Source organism: Oryza sativa, chromosome 1 (genome assembly GCF_034140825.1).
Source record: "Oryza sativa Japonica Group chromosome 1, ASM3414082v1".
NCBI classification, from domain to species: Eukaryota; Viridiplantae; Streptophyta; class Magnoliopsida; order Poales; family Poaceae; genus Oryza; species Oryza sativa.
This window is the reverse complement of record NC_089035.1, coordinates 9,899,593-9,922,824: the sequence shown is the minus strand read 5'-3', so window position 1 is coordinate 9,922,824 and position 23,232 is coordinate 9,899,593. Positions and strand designations below refer to the sequence as shown.

Below are 23,232 nucleotides of genomic sequence, written 5' to 3'. Positions count from 1 at the left end.
GTCCGAGCCTATACCAAAATCTCGTGAGCTTTGTCGAGCTGAGCTCAAGCTATTATCGAGCCTGACAATATATGTATTTTATTTTTTACTTTACAAATTAGTAGATCAAAGTATATATTATATTATTTATATATAAGTATTCAACACAACGAAGTAGTTTGTATCGGTGCCACATATTTATATTGTTTTGTTTTCTCCTTATTTATGTATGTATATGATTAAATAGAAATTAGTTGCTTTTATTTATTGAGAGATTCGATCCTTAAAATATATGTATAGTGGTACTCCCTCCATTCCAGAATATAAAGATTTTTAGGGTTGAATGTGAGTACTAAGAAAATATTTAGAATTAAATGGAAGAAAATGATGATTGGTCGAGAAATAGAGTTAGGCGAGAAAATTGAATGGTGAAGTGTTGTGATTTTGGCTGAGAAAAGAATGTTATGAAGAAATTATCATATTTTGAACAAAATACAACAACATCTTACTCTCTCAGGGATACTTTACAACAGAGGTGACTTCTTCATGAGTTATGAGCCAGCTCGGCTGAAGCTTATATCGAGCTCGAACCTGCACAGGTGAGCTCCGCTCGTTGACAGCCCTAGCGACAGTCCCCGTGGGCGCCATCGCCAATAAAACGCGCGCGCGCCATATATAGCCAAGCTCCTGTACTCCGTGTAGCTGCTCCTGTACAGTACACCTCTTTCCTCCTCTCTGCTCGCCGGAGACAGACTAGCTAAGCTAGCTAGTAGGAGATCGAGGAGGGATTGACCGATTGAGCTAGTAATAATGGCCGCCGGAGACAAGGCCGGCGGCGACGACGCTGCGGCGGCGGCGCCATTGCTGGTACCGGCGGCGGCGGGGAGGCGGCGGCGGTGCCCCGGGTGCCGGACGAAGGAGAGGTGCGAGGCCCACCCCGGCATCCCTTACCTCAACTTCTTCTACATCTGGATCGTCTGCATATGCGCCTGTAAGAGCTACAGCTATAGCTAATTAATTAAGCTACCTCTTCTTTCCTTTTTGTTTTCCTTTTATTAAATTTGTTTTTCATCCATTTTGCCATGCGTACGATCAGATACGCTCTTAATTATTTACTCCTTAATCTTCTGTTGTTATATTTCAATAACCTTTTTAGTCTACTCTTGCGTTTTCTTATTTTTTTTCTCTATTATTAGTTCTTGGAGAGCACGTACGTTCAAAGTGGTACCTTATAGGTGCACGCGCCTTCTCCCGAGGTTTCCCATAGCTAAGGGCATCTTTAGTTGGTGAAATGAAAATCTTTGGGTGTCATATCGGACGTTTGACCGGATGTCGAAAGGGATTTTTGGACACGATTAAAAAAAACTGATTTCACAGCTCGCCTGGAAACCGCGAGACGAATCTTTTGAGCCTAATTAATTCGTCATTAGCACATGTGGGTTACTGTAGCACTTAATTATGACTAATTATGGCCTAATTAGACTCAAAAGATTCGTCTCGCGATTTACATCCAAACTGTGCAATTAGTTTTTCTTTTTATCCATATTTAATGCTTCATATATATGTCCAAAGATTCGATGTGATGTTTTTGGGAAAAGTTTTTGGGAACTAAACATGGCCTAAGCTGATATTATCTCCATTTCAACATAAGTAAGAAATAAATTAAAATACTTTAATTTTATCAAATATCGATATAATTATTTTTCTACTTTATCTACATTCAACACATTTATCTTTTACTTTCATAATCGATCTTCAATATAATTTTGTAAAAGTAAATTTATTTTGTGATAAACAACAGAAGACAATTAAATAAATTTATTCAGAGGCGGAGGGAGTAATACACCCCTTGCTATCTTCATTTGGGAAATATCAAGTACTAGTACTTTCCATTAGTATAACTTCCTGATGTTCTCCCTCACATTGGGTTTTTAACTATTTGCCTATCTTACGGAGTGGCACTATTGAGATGTCACTTTTCTAAAATTTTTTACACAAACACCGTATGAGACTGAGAGAGATATTTTTTACTGAGAAATTTGAAATGACATTTTTACTCCTATTTTAAAAAATATGAGAGATTATATATAAACATATTTTTTGAAATGACATTTTTACGAATCCCCGCCACCGCCACTCACTGTTCACGCATCCGGGTGAGTGGGGCCCGCCAGGTCCCCTACGGGGGTTGGGCGGGTGACATTTTTCACCTGGTTGTGTCTGTGGGGCCGAGGGAGAGGCCGGGGGGAGAATGTGGGGAGCGGGGCCGGGGACATTTCTATCCAACCCGGCCCCGCCCCGCCCTGTTGCCATCCCTAATCAAAACTCTTATGAATGCAAACTCTTATGACCAGTTTGCAGTTGACCGCTACTACGTACCTCCTGCAGCCGCTGTGAACCGCGTCGAAGCCACGGAGGTCATGCCAACGAGCACATCCGTTAGTTGAAGTTTACTACCGTAGATGTTGGTATATTATTTTAATATAAACTCGACCAAAATGTGAGAAGTTTATATACAGAAGATTTTTCCCGGCGAGGACCCATGTAGATTGCAGACGGACCGTAAAGGCAGGCCTCTTAACATGTTCGCTTGTGAAAATAAGACTATTTTCACATGCGGGCCTCTTAAATAATCCGCATACGAAAATATTCATCTGTTCCCACTCTTTTTTTATTTCTCACCTCCTTTCTCCCTTCACTAAGGCCCGTTCGATCCCTACCAATGTTGTCAGGACACCCGAAAATCATATTGTCCAGTGTTTATTGTGATCACCACATAATTTCGGGAGAGTGGGATCCATACATGTATAATAGCCACTCAAGCCTCAATGTGCCCGATGATCACAATTAAACACCATTCAATATAATCTGCAGAGTGTCGAATATTGAACAAAAGAGAGACTGCTGGGACTTAGCGTGCCAGTCAACTTCAGCATGAGATATGTCCGTCAAACCACACGAAGGCGGTGACCGGATGTTTACACATCCCAGAAGACTTGACAAATTGCTAAGCTCTACAGCATCTCGTTTGTTCAACACTCATACTCATGTCTAGCTAGTCCTCAACAAAAGACTAACTAAACACTTTCATTAAAGCATTGGCATAGAGTAATAAGGCACTCAAAAGATTAACTTTAGATTACAACTAAAATTGGATATACGTAGGCCAACCGGCTAAATAAATAGTGGTTTGCACGGAAGCTTATCTACCCAAAACCCTTAAGCAATCCGACTAAGGGTAGACTCTTATTGAACCATCCTGAGAAGAACAACGGAACTCGTGGCACACAACTAATCCTGCAAAACAACACGCGAAACAAGAAAAATCATTAGTACATGATTAATTAAGGATTAACTAGTATAAAATTGAAAAATAGAATTATTTGATTCTTTAAACAACTTTTACATAAAAACTTTTTACCAAAAATATATCATTTAGCAGTTTGAAAAGCGTGCTAACGAAAAACGAGGAAGTTGAAGTTTGAAGTTGAGAAAAGGAACTAGGCCTAAGTCCTCATCTCCCCTCTCCTCCCTCGCTCTCCCGGTCCCCACTGCTCTCCCATCTCCTCTACTCCTCTGCCCTCTCCTCCGACGGCGGGTTTTGGCGACGGGGGTAGCGGCGAAGGGTGGAAGCGTTAGGCGAGGGCTCGGGCGACGGTGGTGGAGCATGAGGGCAGCGGGCGTGGACTCTGGCAGTGGCGGACGAGTGGGACGGCGACGACGGGTGAGGGCCACGGCGGGGCGAGCGTGGGCGACAGCAGTGACGATGGCCCTCCCCCGCACGGGATCTGTCAGTCGCCGCCCTCCTTCATCCTCATCCGGCGGAAGCCGCCCTTCCCACCCCTATCCGGTGGCGGCAGCACCTCCCGCGTGGACCCGTCGGCGGTGGCAATGGCGATGGTAGGACGACACTGACGGCGACGGCGGCGGCGGTTGGAGAACGAGGAGGATGGCAGCGGTGACTGGAGGACGAGGATGACAGTGGCGGCGGCGACAAGATGATTCTAGGGATAGGGTTTCAGTTATTCAATTTTTGAAATTTTTATTTTTTTCGTGTTATTTTCTTCACATGCGGTTGCGCTAGCTAAATATAAAAATCTGATTTTCGTATACCTTTGGATGCATGTGAGCCACCTGTCCGTATGTAAAATTCGCTTTTAACCATATGGAAAAATTGAATCTGTATATATATGTGCTAGGTAGTACTCTCTACATTCCAAATTAATCTACATATATTTTTTTTATGTTATTTCTAATTGATTTACATATCTGTGTTCATCATTAAGTCTATTCGTTATTTGTGCATTGGAGTAAATGGATATTGATGCATGCATCCATGCACACAAGTATTTATACCCATATGCAATATCTTGATTTGCTATTGGCTACTCCCTCCGGTTTTATTTTAATTGACGCTTTGGACAATGACACGCTTTACTAGATATACCTTTGACCTTATTTCTCTATTATAATATATACAATAAATAAATAAATGTATGTTTACTTTTATTATAGTGTTTTGAAAGACAAATCTATAAATTTTTTTATAGTTTCTTTAAACTAAATACTTTTAAAGTTATCGATGGTCAAGGTTATAAAAGTTTAACGTCAACCTTGTCCAAAACGTCAATTAATATAGACCCAGAGGGAGTAGGAAATAGTAGGGATGATGCATGCATCGAGTTTATTGCTAGAGTAAATATAGTATGAGAGAGTTATTAGTTTTTTTTAGTCTTGGTGTACATATGAAATATGTAAATTAATTTGGAATGGAGGGAGTAGTACTGTACCCGTTCGTCTCATAGAAATTCAATCCTAACCATGAAACTTCACAATACATCTACGGGATCATCGGAAGGCAGCCATGGGCATAGTGACACGTGGAGCACATCCAGTGGCATATATGGCACATCCAGTACGTACTTCGCGTCAGCAAACTAAGAGAATAATAGTATAACTCACTTCCTACTATTAGCTTATTTTAAAGCCAACATATATAATAGATTAGTTATATGGTTGGCTATAATTTTCATCTTCTCTCTGTATCTCTCACTTATACATTTAATGTATTTGTCTTAGATTTTGTGATAAGCTAGCTCTTACATGAGAACCAACACCCTTGATTTTTCACTACCTCTCTCCTCCACCTAAGTTTATAGTAGGCTTATAGCTCACTATTAGAGCAAGGATAATAGTAGAGCTCACTTCTTACTATTAGCCCATCTTAAAGCCAACATATATAATGGATTAGCTATAAGGTTGGCTATAATTTTCTCCTCCTCTCTCTATCTCTCACCTATATAATTAATGTATTTACCTAGGAGCTTGTGTTAAGCTAGCTCTTGCGTGAGAACTAATATCCTTGATTTTTTTTGTTATCTCTCTCCTCCATATAAGCTTATAGTAAGCTTATAGCTCACTATTATAGTTGCTCTTATACTTGCTCTAATCGAACGTGGGGCCCACCACCATGCCACACACCTAACATGCGGCCTAGTAGGCCCATACTCCCAGCACGTGTAACCGGCCAATCTCCTCACGGACCTCACCGTTGCACTTTCTCCGGACAAAAAAAAACCTAATAAGAGATGATATCTCCAAATACAACAAATCTAAATAATTCTTTATTTTTTACGACCTTTCTAAGTTAAGTTTTTTTTAACGGAATGAGTATGTTTGTGTTGGACGATGTCTAGGGCTGTAAAGAAAAATATAAATAATTAAGCTCGAGACTTGCAATCTGCTTGAGCTCAACTCGTCATAGGCTTAATTCGAACTTAGCTCGAGCCTATATCAAAACTCGCGAGTTTTTATTAAGGTGAGCTCCTATCAAACCTAATAGTATATATTTTTTATTACTTATTTTATAAATTAGTAGATCAAATATACTATTTATATGTATCATGCACAAAATAGCTCGCATTAGGGTCATATAATCTTACTAGAAAAAATACCCGTGCGTTGCAACAGGTAAAGGCTATTTTAGTCTTATTATTGTTATACGTACGGTTTAGCTAGGGTGAAATTTACTCTGGAAATTCGCTTTAATTTTTTTTTAGAAAACCATGGGCTGCAATTAGGAGTCCGATTTTCGTCTCAAGTTAGCATGAGAGTTTTTTAAAAGATATTTCTTATATGACTCCTTTTCTATTTCCAAAAACAAACAAACATAAAAACTGACTCAAACACGAATCTATATTTCCAAAAGTGAACGAAATTAAAAACTGACAAACAGGGATGACGTACCAAAATACCGGCAAAAACATCTTCGATTTTTATAATAGTAGAGATATAGAAAAAATGCCTATGCGTTGCAACGGATGAATATTATTTTAATATTATTATTATTATTGTTATTATTATTAGGTTTAGTTAAGGTGGAATTCATTGTAGGAATTCGCTTGGATTTTTTTTTCATAAAATCATGAGTTGTATTTAGGAGTCCGATCATTTCAAGTTAGCATGCAAGTTTTTTTAAAGAGATTTTTTATATGATTTCTTCTATATTTTTAAAAACGAACGAACTTAAAACCCGACTCAAATACATATACATATTTCCAAAAGCGAACGAAAATTAAAAACCGACTCATATACGAATGACGTACCAAAATACCAGAAAATTAAAACACCTTCAATTTTTATAGTAGTTGATATTTCATTTTCTCATTTATTAATATGATTAAATAGAAATTAGTTACTCTCTTTGTCCCAAAATATATGAATCTAGGACAGGATGGAATATTTTTTTTACGAATCTGGATAGTTAGCTCGTCCAGATTCGTGGTAGTAGAAAATGTTCCATCTGATTATAAATTATTATATTTTGGGACGGATAGAGTATTTTAATTGGGAGATTATATTCTTAAAATGTTAGTATACTATTTATGAGTCAGCTCGAGCATGTGTCAACCTCGTCGGCACACCCTAACAAACGTCCCTGGTGCATGCGCGCCATCGCTCTATATAAGCCAAGCTCCTGTACTAGTTCATCAGTGTAGTTCAGTCAGTTCCACACCTCTCCTTCCTTTAATTTCTCTCTGCTCGCCGGAGACAGACTAGCTTAGCTAGTAGGAGAGGGAGGAACTAATGGCCGCCGGAGACAAGGCCGGCGGCGACGACGCTGCGGCGGCGGCGGCGGCGCCATTGCTGGTGTCGGCGGCGGGGAGGCGGCGGCGGTGCCCCGGGTGCCTGACGGAGGAGAGGTGCAAGGCCGACGCCGGCATCCCCTACCTCAACTTCTTCTACATCTGGGTCGTCTGCCTCTGCTCCTGTAAGAACCCAAGCTTGAGCTAGCTACTATACCTCTTCTTTCTTTTTTTATTTTTTTTGTCATGGTTTCATCCATTTTGCCATGCATACGATCAGACACAACTCTTAATTACTCCTTAATCCGCTCTTATTATCTTTTGAAAAAAACATTTTGATTAATTTACTTGCGTTTTGTTTTAGATCTATTAGTTGTTGGAGAGTACGTACGTTCAAAGTGGCACCTTCTAGGCGCACGCTCACTTGGCCTTCGATAGGGTTCAATTTTTACCCACATCTCATATGTAATCAATACAAAATCAAAATCTAAAATACTTAGACTTTATCAAATCCTAAATTTCCTTTTTTTTACATTTTCAATATATTTATCTTATATTTTTATAAACTTCAATGTAATGGTTGTTTAAAGTAAATTTACTTTAAGGTAAATAGGATGAGTCAAAGTTAAACTTACTTGGAGACTCCACGTGCTATCTTCACTTGGACTAAAATATCAAGTATACTAGTACTTTCCACTAGTATAACTACCTGATCTTATTCCCTTCACTTTGCCTGGCTAAAGCATCTGTTTATTAGTCTCTTGTTCTTCTTCTTTCATGCTGATGCACCATGCATCCAGAACGAGCAGTTGAAAAGTCATTTAACTGGAGGACTAATTTCTTAAGTTAATCGCCCAATTTACTGTGCAGTAAAAACGTGCCATTGCTTTAACCATGGGGGTTCAAAGAAGTTAAAGCAGACGTAACTACCCAGACGCTCAGTGAATAAATTAAGTAATTAACCGTGGTTAATCAGGTCACAAGAAAACGTACTACTAGTAGTAGTGCCACTGGCCGGAAAGGAATCATTTTCACTTGTCACGGTTCCAGACAACGGGGCTCATTTTTTCGCTTATGTTCCTACTTATTAGCCAAAATTTAAAATTTTAACCTTAAATTTAGAATTGATTTTAGGGTTTTTTTTAATCGAAGTTTATTTTTCAACCTTTATTTTTATTTTTAGATCGCTAAGAACACGTATATAAAGTTTTATTCACAAATTATTTTTTATTTGCAAATATACCGAAATGATGGGTCTATCTAATGGGGCCCCATGGTCAGTACAGTATACAGTACTCCCTCTGTAAGAAAAACCCAATCTAAAGTTGTGATCTAAATCTAGATAAATGCTAGCTTATCTAGATTTATTATTCTAAAATATATCTTTAATTTTTTTTCTGGACGAAGAGAATAGTCCTAAAGGACATGAGAAGAGTATTTATTGCACGGAGATGTTTCAGCAGATGTAGAATGTCAGCATGTGAGGGCAGCAGGTGCGGTGTTGAGAGTCCATTCAAACTTAAGCCACCAAAGCGTATGCATCCAATTCCCGCTCCAAATTAAGGCAAAGTTCTTTCCAGACGATAAGAGAGAGAATATCGGCTTTTGTGAAAATATTTGAAGAGTACAGACGAATGATAAATTAGTTATTCTAAATTTAAAAGGTAATTTAAACTATTAAAAACGTTAATTGAATATATATGAAAAAAATATAGAAAATTGCATGGTTTAGAATCTTGTGAGATGCATATATACGTGATAATCTATAATCTGTAAGAGAAAAAATACAGAGATTTGGCTTGTTTGTTTCATAGGAAATATGGAAGAAAAACCATTCCTACAGGAAAAATCACTGTTTATCCATTCGTTTTGTAGGATTATAGCAAAGGAAAAGCATAGGAAGAATTCCTTTGTATGTGATTCCTATGGAATTTTGTAGGAAAATTAACATCCACTTGGACCTCTTTTTTCTATTCCTACGCATAGGATCAAGGCAAATCACTCGTTTCATTATGTATTTGAATCTAAGTTACACAAATTAGAGTATTCAAATCTTGGTTGTGGTAACTTAATACAAAGATTCCTGTATTTTTCTATCTAAGAGTTATTCCTATGATTTTCCTATCCTAAGTTTTGCACATACATTCCTATGTTATTCCTACGTTTTTCCTTTTCCTGTGATTTGAAAATATGAACCGAATAGGCCCTTAATAAGTCCACCATGGGAATGGAACAGTTCCACTTGGTCGCTCATTCTCCCACCCTTTTCCTTGGACCATGGTTGCGATGCTAGCATAAAGGTTGAAAGAAACACATCTATATCAATATCAGATTGACGTGACATTTTGATATGATCAGTTTGCTCTACTACTCTGTCGAAACTCTCTTATGACCGTAAATCCAGTGTTAAATTTTTAGTGATATTGCATCTACTTATTTTGCATCGGTCATATAATAAACACTACGGAGTATATGCTAGATACAAACACATCTTTTCCATTTGTAAAAATGGAAAAAAAATTGAGTGCCAAAACTCAGGCATTGTACGGAAATTTGCTAGAGCAATAGAGCATCACTAAAAAAAAACAGAAATATGCTGCTCTTGGGAAGGGGGAAATAACAGAATTTTACACAGTGCTGTATATGTGCTGCACAACACAAATACACAAATTCTATGCAAGTTGAGATAAGGTGATTCCAGTCGAGGGAAATGCAAAGCATTGCACCTCATCCACACGTGAATACGTACGTTTTCTGGGAGCTATATCTGGCACACAGCAGGGCTAAGCTTTCCCTACCGTGCGAAGCTTCCTGGAAGTTTACCTGCCTGTGGCCCTGGCAGTCCCTCGTCGCTACCGCCCTGCAAAAAAGATCTGCGATTTTTCAGTGAAAGCGATGGCTCATGGCCATCGACGGTAGTACTATTTCGTTGCATACTCAACACCCCCCCCCCTCTCTCTCTCTCTCTCTTAAAAAAACCAACCTATAACCTAAAACCAAGTATGACACATTCTATTACTACGAATCTAGACATACCTCTGTCCAGATTCATCGTACTAGAATATGTCATATTCGGTTCTAAATTTGTTTTTTCGGGATGGAGGGAGTTTGCATGAAATTCTCGTACCAGATAACTTGACTACTTGAGGTCTATTCCCTCCCTTAAAAAAAACATATTCTGATATTTCTAACAATACATCTGAAAGCATAGTACACCATGTCACATCGAACGTTTGAATAATTACATGAAGTATTAAATATAGTTTAAAAAAATAACTATTTGCACATATTACGACTAAGTTACGAGACGAATCTTTTCAACCTAATTGCTCCATAATTTGAAAATGTGGTGCTACAATAAACATGTGCTAATGACGAATTAATTAGGCTTCGTCACGCGGTTTACTGACGGATTCTGTAATTAGTTTTTTATTAGTGCCCGAACACTCTATGCGACACCTTATATAATATCCGATGTGATACGCCAAAACTTTACACCCCTGAATCTAAACACCCCCTAATTTAGAATGGAATATGATGTTTTCTAATATAATAAATTGTTAGAAAACGTCACGTCTCATTTTATGGGATGGATGCAGTGTGTTCAGATTAATCGGCAGGATTGTATTTTTTAATGACATAATGTGTAATGTGTAGATATCTACTTTCAAAACACGGTATTTTCATTTTATTTGCATGGGGAATTAATTAAACCATTGGATACCGTTTGTAAAAGCCTTGTGAAATTTCCCTGTTTTTTAACTAAGTTTTCTGTGATGAACCATATAATTTCTCACATTTTAGGATAAATTTTAAATACAATATATAGGTTGTTCCATCCTCCAGATTGATAACACTTGTTTTTTTAGAAGGATACGATCTCTAAAAATAATTTTGATCACTATTTTTTTTTATTATAATACATATACAAATATCAATAAATATATGATTTTATTGAAGTACTTTTAGACTAATCTATATATACACATGGCCTCCATATTTCTAAGACAAATATTTTAAACATTATTCATAATCATATATTTCAAAACTTAACATTAGCGTTGCACAAAACCACAAGTAATATTAAACTGGATGAAGTATATTTAGTACGGAGCGTGCCTCGGATTTAACATAGACCCACGTAGTTGCTAACTCCGTCGGTAAAGGTCCATTACTAGTCTATTAGGCAAGAGAAGGCAAGGGAATTGAGAGTTTGGACAAGGGAATTGGTGGAAGAATTGGTCACCCAAGTTTTTTTTTTACTCTGTCTCTTGTTTGATAGTAAAGATGATAGTTATGTGAGTACGGATGGGAATTGAATTTTAACTAATAATGTACACCTTAGATTTATCTGTCGTGCCTAGAAGAAAATTCCCCTTCCGATTATCACTTATCCTTATTCAGATACTAGTAATCGTGCACGTGCAATGCATGTTTCCAACATATAAAAACACTCAAAATTTATTGCATTTTCCTGCAATATATGTCACCCAAAACACACAAACATACTAAAAGTTTAAGAACTATTTCTACTATAATGTAATTTGACATACTACGTTAAACATCCATTTAAACACAAAAAATGCAAAGCAGCTAACAATACAAAATATATAATTTGTCATACCTTAATAAACACTTGAAAAATATCAAAGCAAGATATTTATCTTTATGGCATTGAAATGAACTCCACCATCTACAATATGGCTATATGGGATATTGTTTGACCATTTTTTTTTACTCCTTGCCTCTTGTTTGGTAGTAAAGATGACAGTTATGTGAGTATTGATGGGAATTGAATTTTAAGCAATAATGTACATCTTAGATTTATCTGTCATACCTAGAAGAAAATTGCCCTTTCCGATTATCACTTATCCTTATTTAGATATTGAAAATGTAAAAGTTTGCTCCTAAACTCCTCTTTCCGAATTCCGATCCTTTTTAAAACTTTCACGTCTACCAACTAAACAATATATTTTAACAGCCCTATCTCTCTTTAACAATTTCCCCAATTAAACGTGCCTTTGATTCAAAATACGTTTTACATAAACGGACACGTATTCAGCAAGTACGGTTTTTAATTAGCGAGATCACGGGACCAGGTGCTTGCAGAAAGTCCCACAAGTAGACGTGGCTGTCAGTGTGTCACCCATGCGGAGGTCCATGGGGTCCCTACTCCCCAAGGATGGCTCACTGGGCTTTAATTAAGAGTGCTCCTAGTCCTATAGCACATTCGACACATTATATGGAAAAAGAAATTCACTCTAACTACAATGCTTGTAATGTAAATACAATTACAGTATAAGTATGGTGTAAATTTGTTTTGATATCAAAACTTGTGCTACCTCAGTGGTCCAAAAATTGTTTTTTTTCTTCCAAAGGCTATATTGTAAGTTTTCTAGCAATTCCATTAATTAATAGTAGAATGAAATAATATAGCTATTAGAAAATGTATTATGTCCCAAAAACCATTATAAGTTTTCTAGCAATTCCATTAATCAATGGTACTATATACTATATAATTAGAAAATATATTGTGGATGATATATGGTATGTTGAGGGGTGCGTCTCACAATATGATGGAGACTTGACCTCAGAGTTTACAATACGTACCGTTCTGTTGTTGTGGTAACCACCTGAGGTAATCTTCTTAGTTTTTTAAAACATCAGTTTTTAAACTGTTGTAACCATAATATTAGGGCCCATTTGATTTGGATGAAAAATATAGAAATTTTAGAGGATTTTAATCCTACAGGAAAAATTCCTATGAATGCCTTTAAATCAAAGGATTGAATCCTATCCAATCCTTTAAAACTTCTATCGAATGGACAATCCTATAGAGATTTTAGAGGAAACTTAGCAAAAGCTCAAAGCTCTTGGAAAATTTCCTTTGAGTCTATCTCTCTCATCTTATTCCTATGTTTTTCCTACGGTCCAATCAAATGGTCATTCCTGTGTTTTTGCAGTCCTCTATTTTACACTTCCATCCCTTATTAGAATCTGGTGTTTTTCATATTTCTTTATTTTCTTTTTCATTCATGCGATTCAAAAGAGACTTATTGGACAACGATAACCTCACCGAAACGGTAAGAAAAACCACGCATACTATGAGCGGAGGAAGTAATTGTCTACAGACATCTATGGCTCTAGGCCCACATGCACATTACTGTCTGTGCAGTACAGCTGCAGGTGACAGTCCCGTCCATCAACAGGTCCCGAACTTCTAAGGCCATGTACAACGCGTGACCTTGGCATGTGGTTTCAAACCTCCACGTCGGACGCCCGCACCCATGGCAGTGGGGACCGTGGCTCTGCAGGCCGAATCCGCGCTTGCAGAGGAACCACTCGAAGCGCCGCGCCTGGGCTCGGGAGCCGCGAAGCCACAACCCGAGGCCACGCGTTGGCGGAGCCAGAGCCCCATGCGTCGCCTCGTCTGGTCGGTCACCGTGGTAGTCGTCGCCGCTCACCGTCGCCACCGTCGCCACCGCCGCTCCCCGTCACCGCCAGATGCGAAGAGGAGCACCGCCGACGCCACCGTTGCTCCTCGCTTCCTCCCCGCCGCCAGATGCGAAGAGGAGCACCGCCACCGGATCCGGCGAGCCCGTGCCCGGATCTGGCGACCTTGGGCGTGGGGCGGCGGTGGAAGAAGTGGGATGCGGCGGAGGAGGGTGTGGGCGTGGCGGAGGAGGAGGAGAGGATGGCGCGGGGAAGAGCGCGGCAGTTGAGAGGAGGAGGAGGCGGCGTTGTCGTGGCGCACAAGAGGAGGAGCGGCGCACGAGAGGAGGAGCGGCGCTGCGGCGGCTTTGAGAGGAGGAGCGGAGGCGACGAGAGAGGAGGCGTTAGAGAGGAAGAGGATAAGGCAGAGCCGGTTGGTAGAAGAGAAAATAAAGGGGAGAGGATTGGAGAGACTGACGGTGGGTCCATATATAGATTAGGGGTATCTATACATTTCTTTTTGTTGTTAGAAGGACTAAAATAGTTAATTTTATAATAACAAATATTATAGGGACTAACACATGAATAGATAGGGGCTGAAACACAAAATATACTCTACAGTGGTCTCCATTGTAGACATTGTGGTTTTTGTGTGGCCTTATCCTATGTGGCAACCTGAGACCACAGTTGCTTGTGGCTACCATTGTACATGCCCTAAGGTGTCTGCATCCAGCATCCTATGTGATCTTATTTCTTTCTCATTATGCTCTCATGAAATGACATTCATTACGAAGCGTGATATTTGACCTTAGTGCCCCTTTAAATCACAAGACTAAGAAAACATAGAAATAGAAAAAAAAAATGTAAAATTTTGATATAAATGTAAGTGTAAAACAGAGGATTGCAAAACACAGGAAAAACACAGGAAAAACTGTTTGATTAGACCGCAGGAAAAATACAGGCATTAAAGGAGAGATAAAGACTCAGCAGAAAGTTTCCATGAGGTAGATCATCATGGTTTACCTCCAAACCTTGCATGGCATTAGACATTTCATAGTAATTGAGACGTTTTCTAATACTACTAATTTGGACATGCTGCCTGTCTAGATTCGTAGTACTGGGAAACGTCTCATCCAGTTCTAGATTCTTATATATTGAGATGGAGGGAGTAATAAATTAGGCCGAAAAAAATACCGCAATGACCGGCTATTTTCTTTCTTTTTTTTAGTCCAAAGTCGAAAACAAATCAGAGTCGAATTGGCAGTCGTTTAAATAGCCTAACGGTTCGTACATAATTTCACAAACTACAAATATATTGATCAAACTACCTTAAAACTACATATTTAAGGTGATGTATCACAAAACTACAAATTTAACACTAAATTTTTATAGTGTTCCTCAGCCAATTGTTGGTGTTTTTTATTTTTAATATCATTATTACCATGTATGCCACAAGCTAGAATAATCAAGAATAATATTTTTCTCTCTTTACGTTCTTAATATAACTATAATTGTGTGTGTGAGAGAGAGAGAGAGAGGAGCAATATGCACACTTGTACTTGGCAGAGAAGCCGTTTCAAAGGAGAGATTTAAGCCGACCCTCTAATGCCACTGCCTAAACTTAGCCGGACAAAATTAATTAAGACAAAACACCCAAAAAAAGTGATCTCAACGCTTTAGCAGATCAATGCTTGCAATTAAACCCCCATTGCTTACTTCTTGGCGAAAGAGAGGAGAATGCCCGGACATTCTCACAAACCAAGCATCATCTTGATGTGGATTCAGACAACTAAACCTGCAAGGAGAAGAGGAGCAAACGTCCTTGCCCGCCATTGCGGCGATGACCGGAGGCGGCGATGCCGATCGCAATGCGCCGTTGCTCGCCGGCGGCAGGAAGGTGTACCATGAACGCTGCCCCGGGTGCAGGCAGCAGAGGAAGGTGCAGGCCAATGACAGGCTTCCCTACCTGGGTTTCCTCTACACTTGGATCGCTTGCTTGTGTGCCGGTATGGTATGCACCATCTTTGAGAGGATAGATGTTTGGTTAGGATGCAGGTGTTGATCTGATTTTCATCTTGTGGATCAGCTATTTGGTTGTCACTTGTCACAAGTTGTGGAATGTAGAAATGGCCTTTGCAATTGTTAAGATTGTGATAGTGGTGTTTTGATGATTTATATAATATTTAGGAGTAGACGATGAATCGATGATCTTCATGATATTGCGTGTTTCGACAAACTGGTAGATCTTATCAGATTCAGTAGTCTCATTCTTTTGTCAAAAATAGACATACTTTTATTTGTTTCGGTTCAGTTGTATCAAATATTATTTTATCTCTATTCCTGAAAAAAGAAATCCCATTTTAGCTATAGTTGACTAATACCATGGTCTTTTGCCTTTCCAGCGTTGCCAATTCAGTCGTTGTTTCCGTATCTGTACTTCATGGTAAGAAGATATGCTTTGAAGTTGAACTATTATCATGATAAACATATAGAGAGATCAAATATGTGAATTTCCATGTAGTACATGGTGATTGACATGTATTCAATTTTGTTATGATGCCACAGATCAGGGACTTGAAAGTCGCAAAGGAAGAGCAAGATATTGGGTTCTATGCCGGTTTTGTCGGTGAGCACTGTCTCCTCTCATGGTTTTGACAACACCACTGAGAACATTATATGGGCAAGAGTTGAACCAGATGTCTTGTGTTGATTAATCTACCATTATCATAGAATACTTAATAGTTTTGGTGTTCATTTTTAGTCCACTATGATTATTGTGGATTACTTGTTACCGACTAAACGGTAATTTCTCTGTTTAAGGGGCTACTTATTTCCTTGGAAGAACTATCAGTGCAGTGCCATGGGGCATTTTTGCTGACAAATATGGGAGGAAGCCCTGCATTGTGATCAGTATCCTCTCAGTGTATGAAACACTCAGTTAGACTATTTAAATCATACTTGATCCCATTCGACTGGACTGAAGTAAATCTTGTTTTACCATTTCCAGGATTGTGTTTAACACACTCTTTGGCCTCAGCACGACTTACTGGATGGCAATTGTTACCAGGGGATTACTTGGATTACTCTGTGGTATACTAGGACCAATCAAGGTAAATTTACAGTTTGATGGCTGATGCTAAGAACATGACACTGGATTGTTGCGTACTCATGTTCAGCATCATGTATTGTCCAGGCCTATGCTTCAGAGGTCTGCAGGAAGGAGCACCAAGCTCTTGGAATTTCCCTTGTAAGAAGAGTTATACTCTTGTTTTGCATTTCAAGCTTCTTGTTTATCTCTATAGGATGAGGATTTAAAATTTTTACTGATTATATTTTAGTACTGGCTACTTATTGGTCGTATTATATGTTATAGGTCACATCCTCGCGAGCAATAGCTCTGGTTGTTGGACCAGCTATTGGAGGATTTCTTTCGCAGGTGAGCTTAAGTACACTTTGATGATGAAACCAAGTTAAACTTTGTATAGTTACTAAAATGCCGTTCGCCATGCCTTACTTCATCAGAGCTGACTTCTTGTGCGAGTGGAAGAGAAAAAGAAACATAAATCTGACAATTTTTTTCCTAAAAACTATTTAGTTTCATCCTTTTAATGAAAACAGTGCTAATGGAATCAAGTTTAACTAAATTCGCAACCTATGAAGATTGCTCTGAATCTGTTGGCTAATATTGTGCATTTTCTATCTTGTATCAGCCTGCAAAGAAATACCCAAATCTTTTCTCTGAAGAATCGGTATTTGGGAGGTAAATTATTAATCATCATTCATTCTGTTCCTCAGAAATAAATCTTTGTTTATATACTTGAAGAACAGAAGATAAGCCTATCCAATGTACTTCTAATTTCAGGTTTCCCTACTTTCTCCCTTGCTTCGTCATATCGGTACTAGCAGCAGGAGCATGTGTTGCGTGTATTTGGCTTCCGGTACGCCACTCTCTCCCCCTACCATTCTTTCTTTGAAATGCTGAAATGCATGTAAAAAAATATACTACCTCCTTTCTCAAAAGGTCGACATCCTAGAAAGTGTGCAATAAAATCTCAAACTCTTAAATCACTAATATATTAAAAAAATATTAAGATTTGATCCGTGAAAATGGCATTAAGATTTGGCATTAAAAATATGGTTATATTTTTTTAATAATTTTTATAAGTTTATAATTAGAAAAAACAATAATGAGGCATGTGTATTGGAGATTATGTTGATGACCAAAACGACAAGTAAAAACAATAGAGGTAGTATTAATAAAGTATCTACTGTAATATGTGGAGAAAAGTTACTTAACATTAGCCCCTTGTTCTTAGGAAACCCTGCACATGCACCATGATGACAAAGAAGTCATTGATGCACTAGAGGCACAAGATGCGACTTCAGACTTAGGAGAAACAACTAAAGAATCAGGATCAGGGAGAATGGGCCATACAAAGAGTTTGCTGAAGAACTGGCAGCTGATGTCAGCAATTACCCTCTACTGTGTCTTCTCTCTCCATGATACAGCTTATCTTGAGGTAATCCCTATATTCTGAATTATAGATTATCGCAGTAATAAGAAGGGCGAAGGTAGGAAGTAAAATGAGTGGAGGTCAGGGTGCTAGGCAAGGCCCCAACTCAATAATACTCTAGATTCACCCCTGGGTTAATACATTGAGAAACAGTCTAGTTTGTTAAGATGTTGATATGCCATTGTATTCCTCCTATAGAGAAGTTACATTAGCACAAACAGCGAACTTAGGATGTTAATGTACTATGTAACTTATATTTTCAGATATTTTCACTCTGGGCTGTGAGCAGCAGAAAATACCGGGGCCTGAGTTTTACATCCCAGGATGTTGGTATCGTGCTAGCTATTTCCGGTATGTGATGTTTTTTCAAGTTTTTATGCATGATCAATACATACAAGAAACCATATCTCAAAAACATTTTTTTTAAAGTAATCTTCAAAATAAATTAAATCAGCAGCATACTTAGTATACCTGTTTACCACTAATGTGTAGCTATCATTGCCTTCAAAATTCCTTTAGCTAATGACAATTTCGTCTGAATTTGCAGGTTTTGGTGTTTTGGTGTACCAACTTGCGATTTATCCGCTTCTTGCTAAATATGTTGGGCCAATCAAGCCATTCCGTTATGCAGCGGTAGGGAGATGCATGTTTTGTCTTAAGATGATTCTTCTGAAAATTGAATCTTTTTTTTTAGTACCAATGCATGTTTGATTTGCAGGTCTTGTCTATACTTCTCCTTTCAACATATCCATTCATGGCTAACCTGTATGGTCTGGAGCTCAAAGTACTCATCAACATTGCTTCGCTTTTGAAAAATATGTTCGCTGTAAGCAATTCCTCTTTGCGATATATATCCTGCCCTATAATAGGGAAAATTGCATTTTTATTTGTACCAACATAAAAATCCATGTTTTTGATTCAAGCTTCCCAAATTCAGTGATGTTGGGCTTGTTTAGTTTGCAACCATACCAAAATATTGGTAACGCCAAATCATGGGCGAGTTTTTGCTAATGCCAACATTTTAACATTGCCAAAATTACTATTCAAAATGTCAATATTTTGGTATGGCAAGTTTTGGCTTCAAACCAAACCAGCATGTTGTTCCTTTTTTTTTTTTGCCTCCTACAGAGAAAAGGATTACAAATTAAAAAGTTAATTGTATTCTTAGATAAAACGAGCTTAATCGTTTTACAGGAATTTATCGTTTAAAGATTTGTAATGCTTGTTTTGAATGGTACAGGCTACAATTACTATTGCATGCAACATCCTGCAAAACACTGCAGTGGTATGTATCAGAATCAATAGGACATTTCTTTTTTACTTCAATGCATTTCCTCGTTGTCATAATCATGTTGTTATGCTCTTTTTTCTTAACTGTTGGAACATGCAAAGACGCAAGAACAAAGAGGGGTTGCAAATGGAATCTCTGTCACTCTGATGTCAATCTTCAAAGCCGTAGCTCCAGCAGCAGCTGGAATTTTGTAAGTTCCTTTTGTGGTTAGAAGTTCATGTTTCTTCTCTCTTTTTTTTTCCCTCTTCCAAGAATAAAAAGGAGATGACCAATCAATCAATCTCTTTGCTTGATGCAGGTTTTCATGGGCGCAAAAGCACATTACTGGGTTGTTCTTACCAGGTAAAACAACAAGGCTCTTCCAAGCCATGATAATTTGCATTACTGTTGATATAGTGTCATCATATCACTCTCTCTGTCCTAGAAAAAACCAACTTCTAGATATGAATCTGAACATAGATAGAAAAATCAACTTTTTACTAGACGTTGGTTTTTTCTGGGATGGAGTACATATTATCAGGTGTGATTAGTTACCTGACTCATAATGGTCATGATACATCCAGGTGAGCAGATCCTGTTCCTGATGCTGAACATGGTGTCAGTGATTGGGTTCATCCTGACATTCAAGCCATTTTTCGCCTTGCCGGATATGCGATGATGTGTAGTTAGGTAACAAAAAGGCCAGAATTTATCAGACTTCAGCCTGGATTCTAACCTGCAAGAGGAATTCATGTACTGTACCGCGTGTAATGTTCAGTTGTGTAATCAGTTTGGTGGTATCTTTGATTTCTGTCTGAACTCCGAACCATTGGATGGTCGAGGCATATGATAAACAGCTAACGGGATCTTGTTTCATCTAATTACCTAGCTAGCAGAATCGTTGTTACATTAATCGACTGAAGCAATATGACTGCCAAATTAAACATGCTCAAATTCCTTCCAAGACTTACGGAATCAAGAACATTGTATTTCATATATAGTGACAGTAAAATATGTAAGAACATATTTAAAGATCATGACCAAAACTCGGGGATACTGATGAGCTCACAGTAAGACGAGAGAATCAAGTGTTCATCACATTGTCAATATGAGAATATGATCGTATATCACCCAAATTAATATTGGTAGAATGAATATAGCACAAGCATGGATGGTTTTGATTAACAACAGAATGGCTACACCCTTGAAAAGTTGAAACAAACATAGAGTAATTGAATAAACAAAATCACAAAGATCAGAGCCATTTTTCACAAACAGAAAAATCACAAACAAACAGAAAGCATTGTCTACAGCATAGGATGTCTCTGAATATCAAGAATTTCGGTTTGGAACATATCTATCCCCACAAAATTACATCTGAACATAAAATTAATAAAGATAATTTTAGCCTCTGACAGTATGGCTACTGGAACTCCCCCTGTGTTGATCCAAATGATGCTTCAACTTACTTGGCCATCATGACTTTAACGAATTCATCGTAGTTGATCTGCCCATCACCATCAACATCGGCCTCACGGATCATCTCTTCAACCTCCTCATCTGTCAGCTTCTCACCAAGGTTAGTCATGACGTGACGCAATTCAGCAGCAGAGATAAAACCATTTTGGTCCTTGTCGAACACACGGAACGCCTCCTTGAGCTCTTCCTCAGAATCAGTATCTTTCATCTTGCGGGCCATCAGGTTGAGAAATTCAGGGAAATCGATTGTTCCATTGCCGTCAGCATCCACCTCATTGATCATGTCTTGTAGTTCTGCCTCAGTTGGGTTCTGCCCCAGCGAACGCATGACAGTTCCCAACTCCTTAGTAGTAATACAACCTGGAAGAAAATAACTTTATCTATGTCACTCAAAGTCTAAAAATCGTTCAACTCGAGGTGTCAGTGTATCACTACATAGTATTCACAGTACTGCTTTAGATCATCAAGGCTTGTCGCTGTTTACAAACTGATAAAAGAAAGAGAAACAAGACCAAAAGCTGAGCACTACTTGAAATGAACAGAATCGAAGTGTTATCTAAAATTGCTTAATTATTACTCCCTGATCATATATGTAAAGATTATCGAAAACAGTAGTAGCTCATGTTAGTGCTAATTGTAAACTTCTTATCCTCTACCACCACAGATCTTCTGTAGAAAATCCAAGAAAAACACCAGGACAGTGTCGTCGTATTATCATACGAGATGACTAACCCAAATTACTACACTATTGCAATGGGAATGAAAACGAGGACTCGTGAGAATTATCCCATCTAAACCTAATCAAGCACGAATCATTACGAACAGGCACTAGCCAGTGCCCCAAATCTCAAAAAGGCCAGAAAATTACGCTGGATCACGCGATTGACCGACCAGCATCTACTCCCAAACCGACGAGCAACGCCTATATTATCAAAAGATCCGGAGATTTCAGAGCAGCTAAACGCATCCCAACCGGATCCCTACAGCAAACCAAGAATCGGGACACGGAGACGACGGATCAGGGCGTTCGATTTAATTAACCCCCAAGAAAAAGATCGCCGATCTCGCTTCGGACAGCCTATCGATCTGGTTCCCGCAACAAAATTACGAGAGGGAGGGAGGGAGGTGAGGCAGGGGTTACCGTCGCCGTCCTTGTCGAAGAGGCTGAAGGCCTCCTTGAACTCGGCGATCTGGTCGTCGGTGAGCTGGTCCGCCATTGGCGACGCAGGCGCGCGCGAGCGAGAGAGAGAGGAAGGAGAGGGGAGTCGTGGGGGAGGAGAGCTTGCCCGAGTTGGAGACTTGCAGTGTGGGTAGGCTTACCTCCTTTTTTATTGCAGAGATAACTCACGATTTCTACTGTTTTTTCTAAGACTAGTGCTAGGTTAGGCTTCCAACTTGGCACGTTCTTCCAATGGTTTAGGTTGAGGGAATTGCCTGTAGGAGGAACGGTTCGGTACTACCTTCTATTCTATAGTTATCGATCCAAGTTATATAGAAAAAATAATGCTTAAAAAAATTACTGTAATACCTATATTTAAGGGGTAGGATAGAGAAAATTTTGAATTGATGTGATAAAAGGTACTTCTAAACTCCTTTTTTTTTGAAAACTTTTTAATCCAAAAGCGGCCTCTATTTTGGAATGGGAATGGACAGAGTACATGCACTAGCTAGGTCTCAAATACTATGTATTATGTGTATGTGGTCTCAAGTAGGATCCTAAACAATCATAGTAAATCCAAAACGAAAATGATCTGGTGTCCCAAACATAATAGTATATCACAATAAAACTATCTAGTACTTGACATATCAAGCAATTTATATTTAATAGTGATTTGTAGGGTTTGTTATTGTAGAGCTAAATGTTGCCTTAGCAAAAGTTTGGTAGTACATGTTTATCAAGCTTCAAGCATTCATCCTCCAAACTCTACCATTTGTTTATCAATTGCTTTCAAATGAATTGTCAAATTAGAAACCCTATGTTTTGGGGGAAAACTGATTAAATGAAATCCCTAATTAAGAAACTGAGATAAAGATAGCTATTATAAATAAATTGAAACTACATTCAATTTGAATGCTTGAAACTTGTTTCTCTGCATAAGAAATAGCTAGATGTTGTCGTCGACATAAAATATAGTGTAAACTGGGTGGCCAAGGTGGGAGGAGGGTGCTAGGGGTCTATAGGATCCTTCGCTGAGATTGATCACGTTGTCACTTAAAGTGGTGTGTTCTCTTTGCAAATTGAGAGCTTGCTGGTCAGTGGTGTAGGAAAGAAAAGGAGACTCCTTGCCTTCATCTTCTTGCCTAGACGAAGAAGAAGAGAACTCGATCGAGCAGGCATCTTTTGTTCTTTAGTGCGTGTCTGGCCATTCTAGGCTACTTGATGGGCTTTTTCATTCTGCAGTCTGATAGCACACGATTTGCTCTAACTATTGGGCTAGGGGGTGACGTCATTTCTCCTATATGGGCTTTAGTA

General features: G+C 38.7%; 2 protein-coding genes across 2 annotated transcripts; one reads left to right on the top strand and one right to left on the bottom strand.

Annotated features, from left to right (window-relative positions):
• The first annotated feature begins 6,982 nt into the window (after positions 1 to 6,982).
• On the top strand, positions 6,983 to 20,161 carry LOC4326904 (protein ZINC INDUCED FACILITATOR-LIKE 1). Its single transcript, NM_001408982.1, has 17 exons — positions 6,983 to 7,249; positions 15,899 to 15,939; positions 16,062 to 16,122; positions 16,317 to 16,419; positions 16,504 to 16,606; positions 16,690 to 16,743; positions 16,870 to 16,932; positions 17,207 to 17,256; positions 17,359 to 17,434; positions 17,813 to 18,016; positions 18,274 to 18,361; positions 18,558 to 18,643; positions 18,729 to 18,836; positions 19,251 to 19,295; positions 19,403 to 19,491; positions 19,600 to 19,643; positions 19,865 to 20,161. The coding sequence occupies exons 1-17, from the start codon at positions 7,066 to 7,068 to the stop codon at positions 19,957 to 19,959; spliced, it is 1,494 nt and encodes a 497-aa protein (NP_001395911.1). The 5' UTR covers positions 6,983 to 7,065; the 3' UTR covers positions 19,960 to 20,161.
• Positions 20,162 to 20,387: 226 nt separating this feature from the next.
• Positions 20,388 to 22,083, bottom strand: LOC4326903 (calmodulin-3-like). Its single transcript, NM_001408980.1, has 2 exons — positions 21,901 to 22,083; positions 20,388 to 21,119 (listed from the first exon to the last, which is right to left on the bottom strand). The coding sequence occupies exons 1-2, from the start codon at positions 21,974 to 21,976 to the stop codon at positions 20,746 to 20,748; spliced, it is 450 nt and encodes a 149-aa protein (NP_001395909.1). The 5' UTR covers positions 21,977 to 22,083; the 3' UTR covers positions 20,388 to 20,745.
• Between the last annotated feature and the right edge of the window lie 1,149 nt (positions 22,084 to 23,232).

Excerpts from the sequence above, each read along its gene's own strand:
- LOC4326904 (NM_001408982.1), top strand. The coding sequence starts at position 7,066 with ATGGCCGCCGGAGACAAGGCCGGCGGCGACGACGCTGCGGCGGCGGCG. Across the intron at positions 16,123-16,316 it reads GTTCTATGCCGGTTTTGTCG|GGGCTACTTATTTCCTTGGA; the intron begins GTGAGCACTGTC and ends TCTCTGTTTAAG. Across the intron at positions 18,644-18,728 it reads AGCCATTCCGTTATGCAGCG|GTCTTGTCTATACTTCTCCT; the intron begins GTAGGGAGATGC and ends TTTGATTTGCAG.
- LOC4326903 (NM_001408980.1), bottom strand. The coding sequence starts at position 21,976 with ATGGCGGACCAGCTCACCGACGACCAGATCGCCGAGTTCAAGGAGGCC. Across the intron at positions 21,120-21,900 it reads CTTCGACAAGGACGGCGACG|GTTGTATTACTACTAAGGAG; the intron begins GTAACCCCTGCC and ends ATTTTCTTCCAG.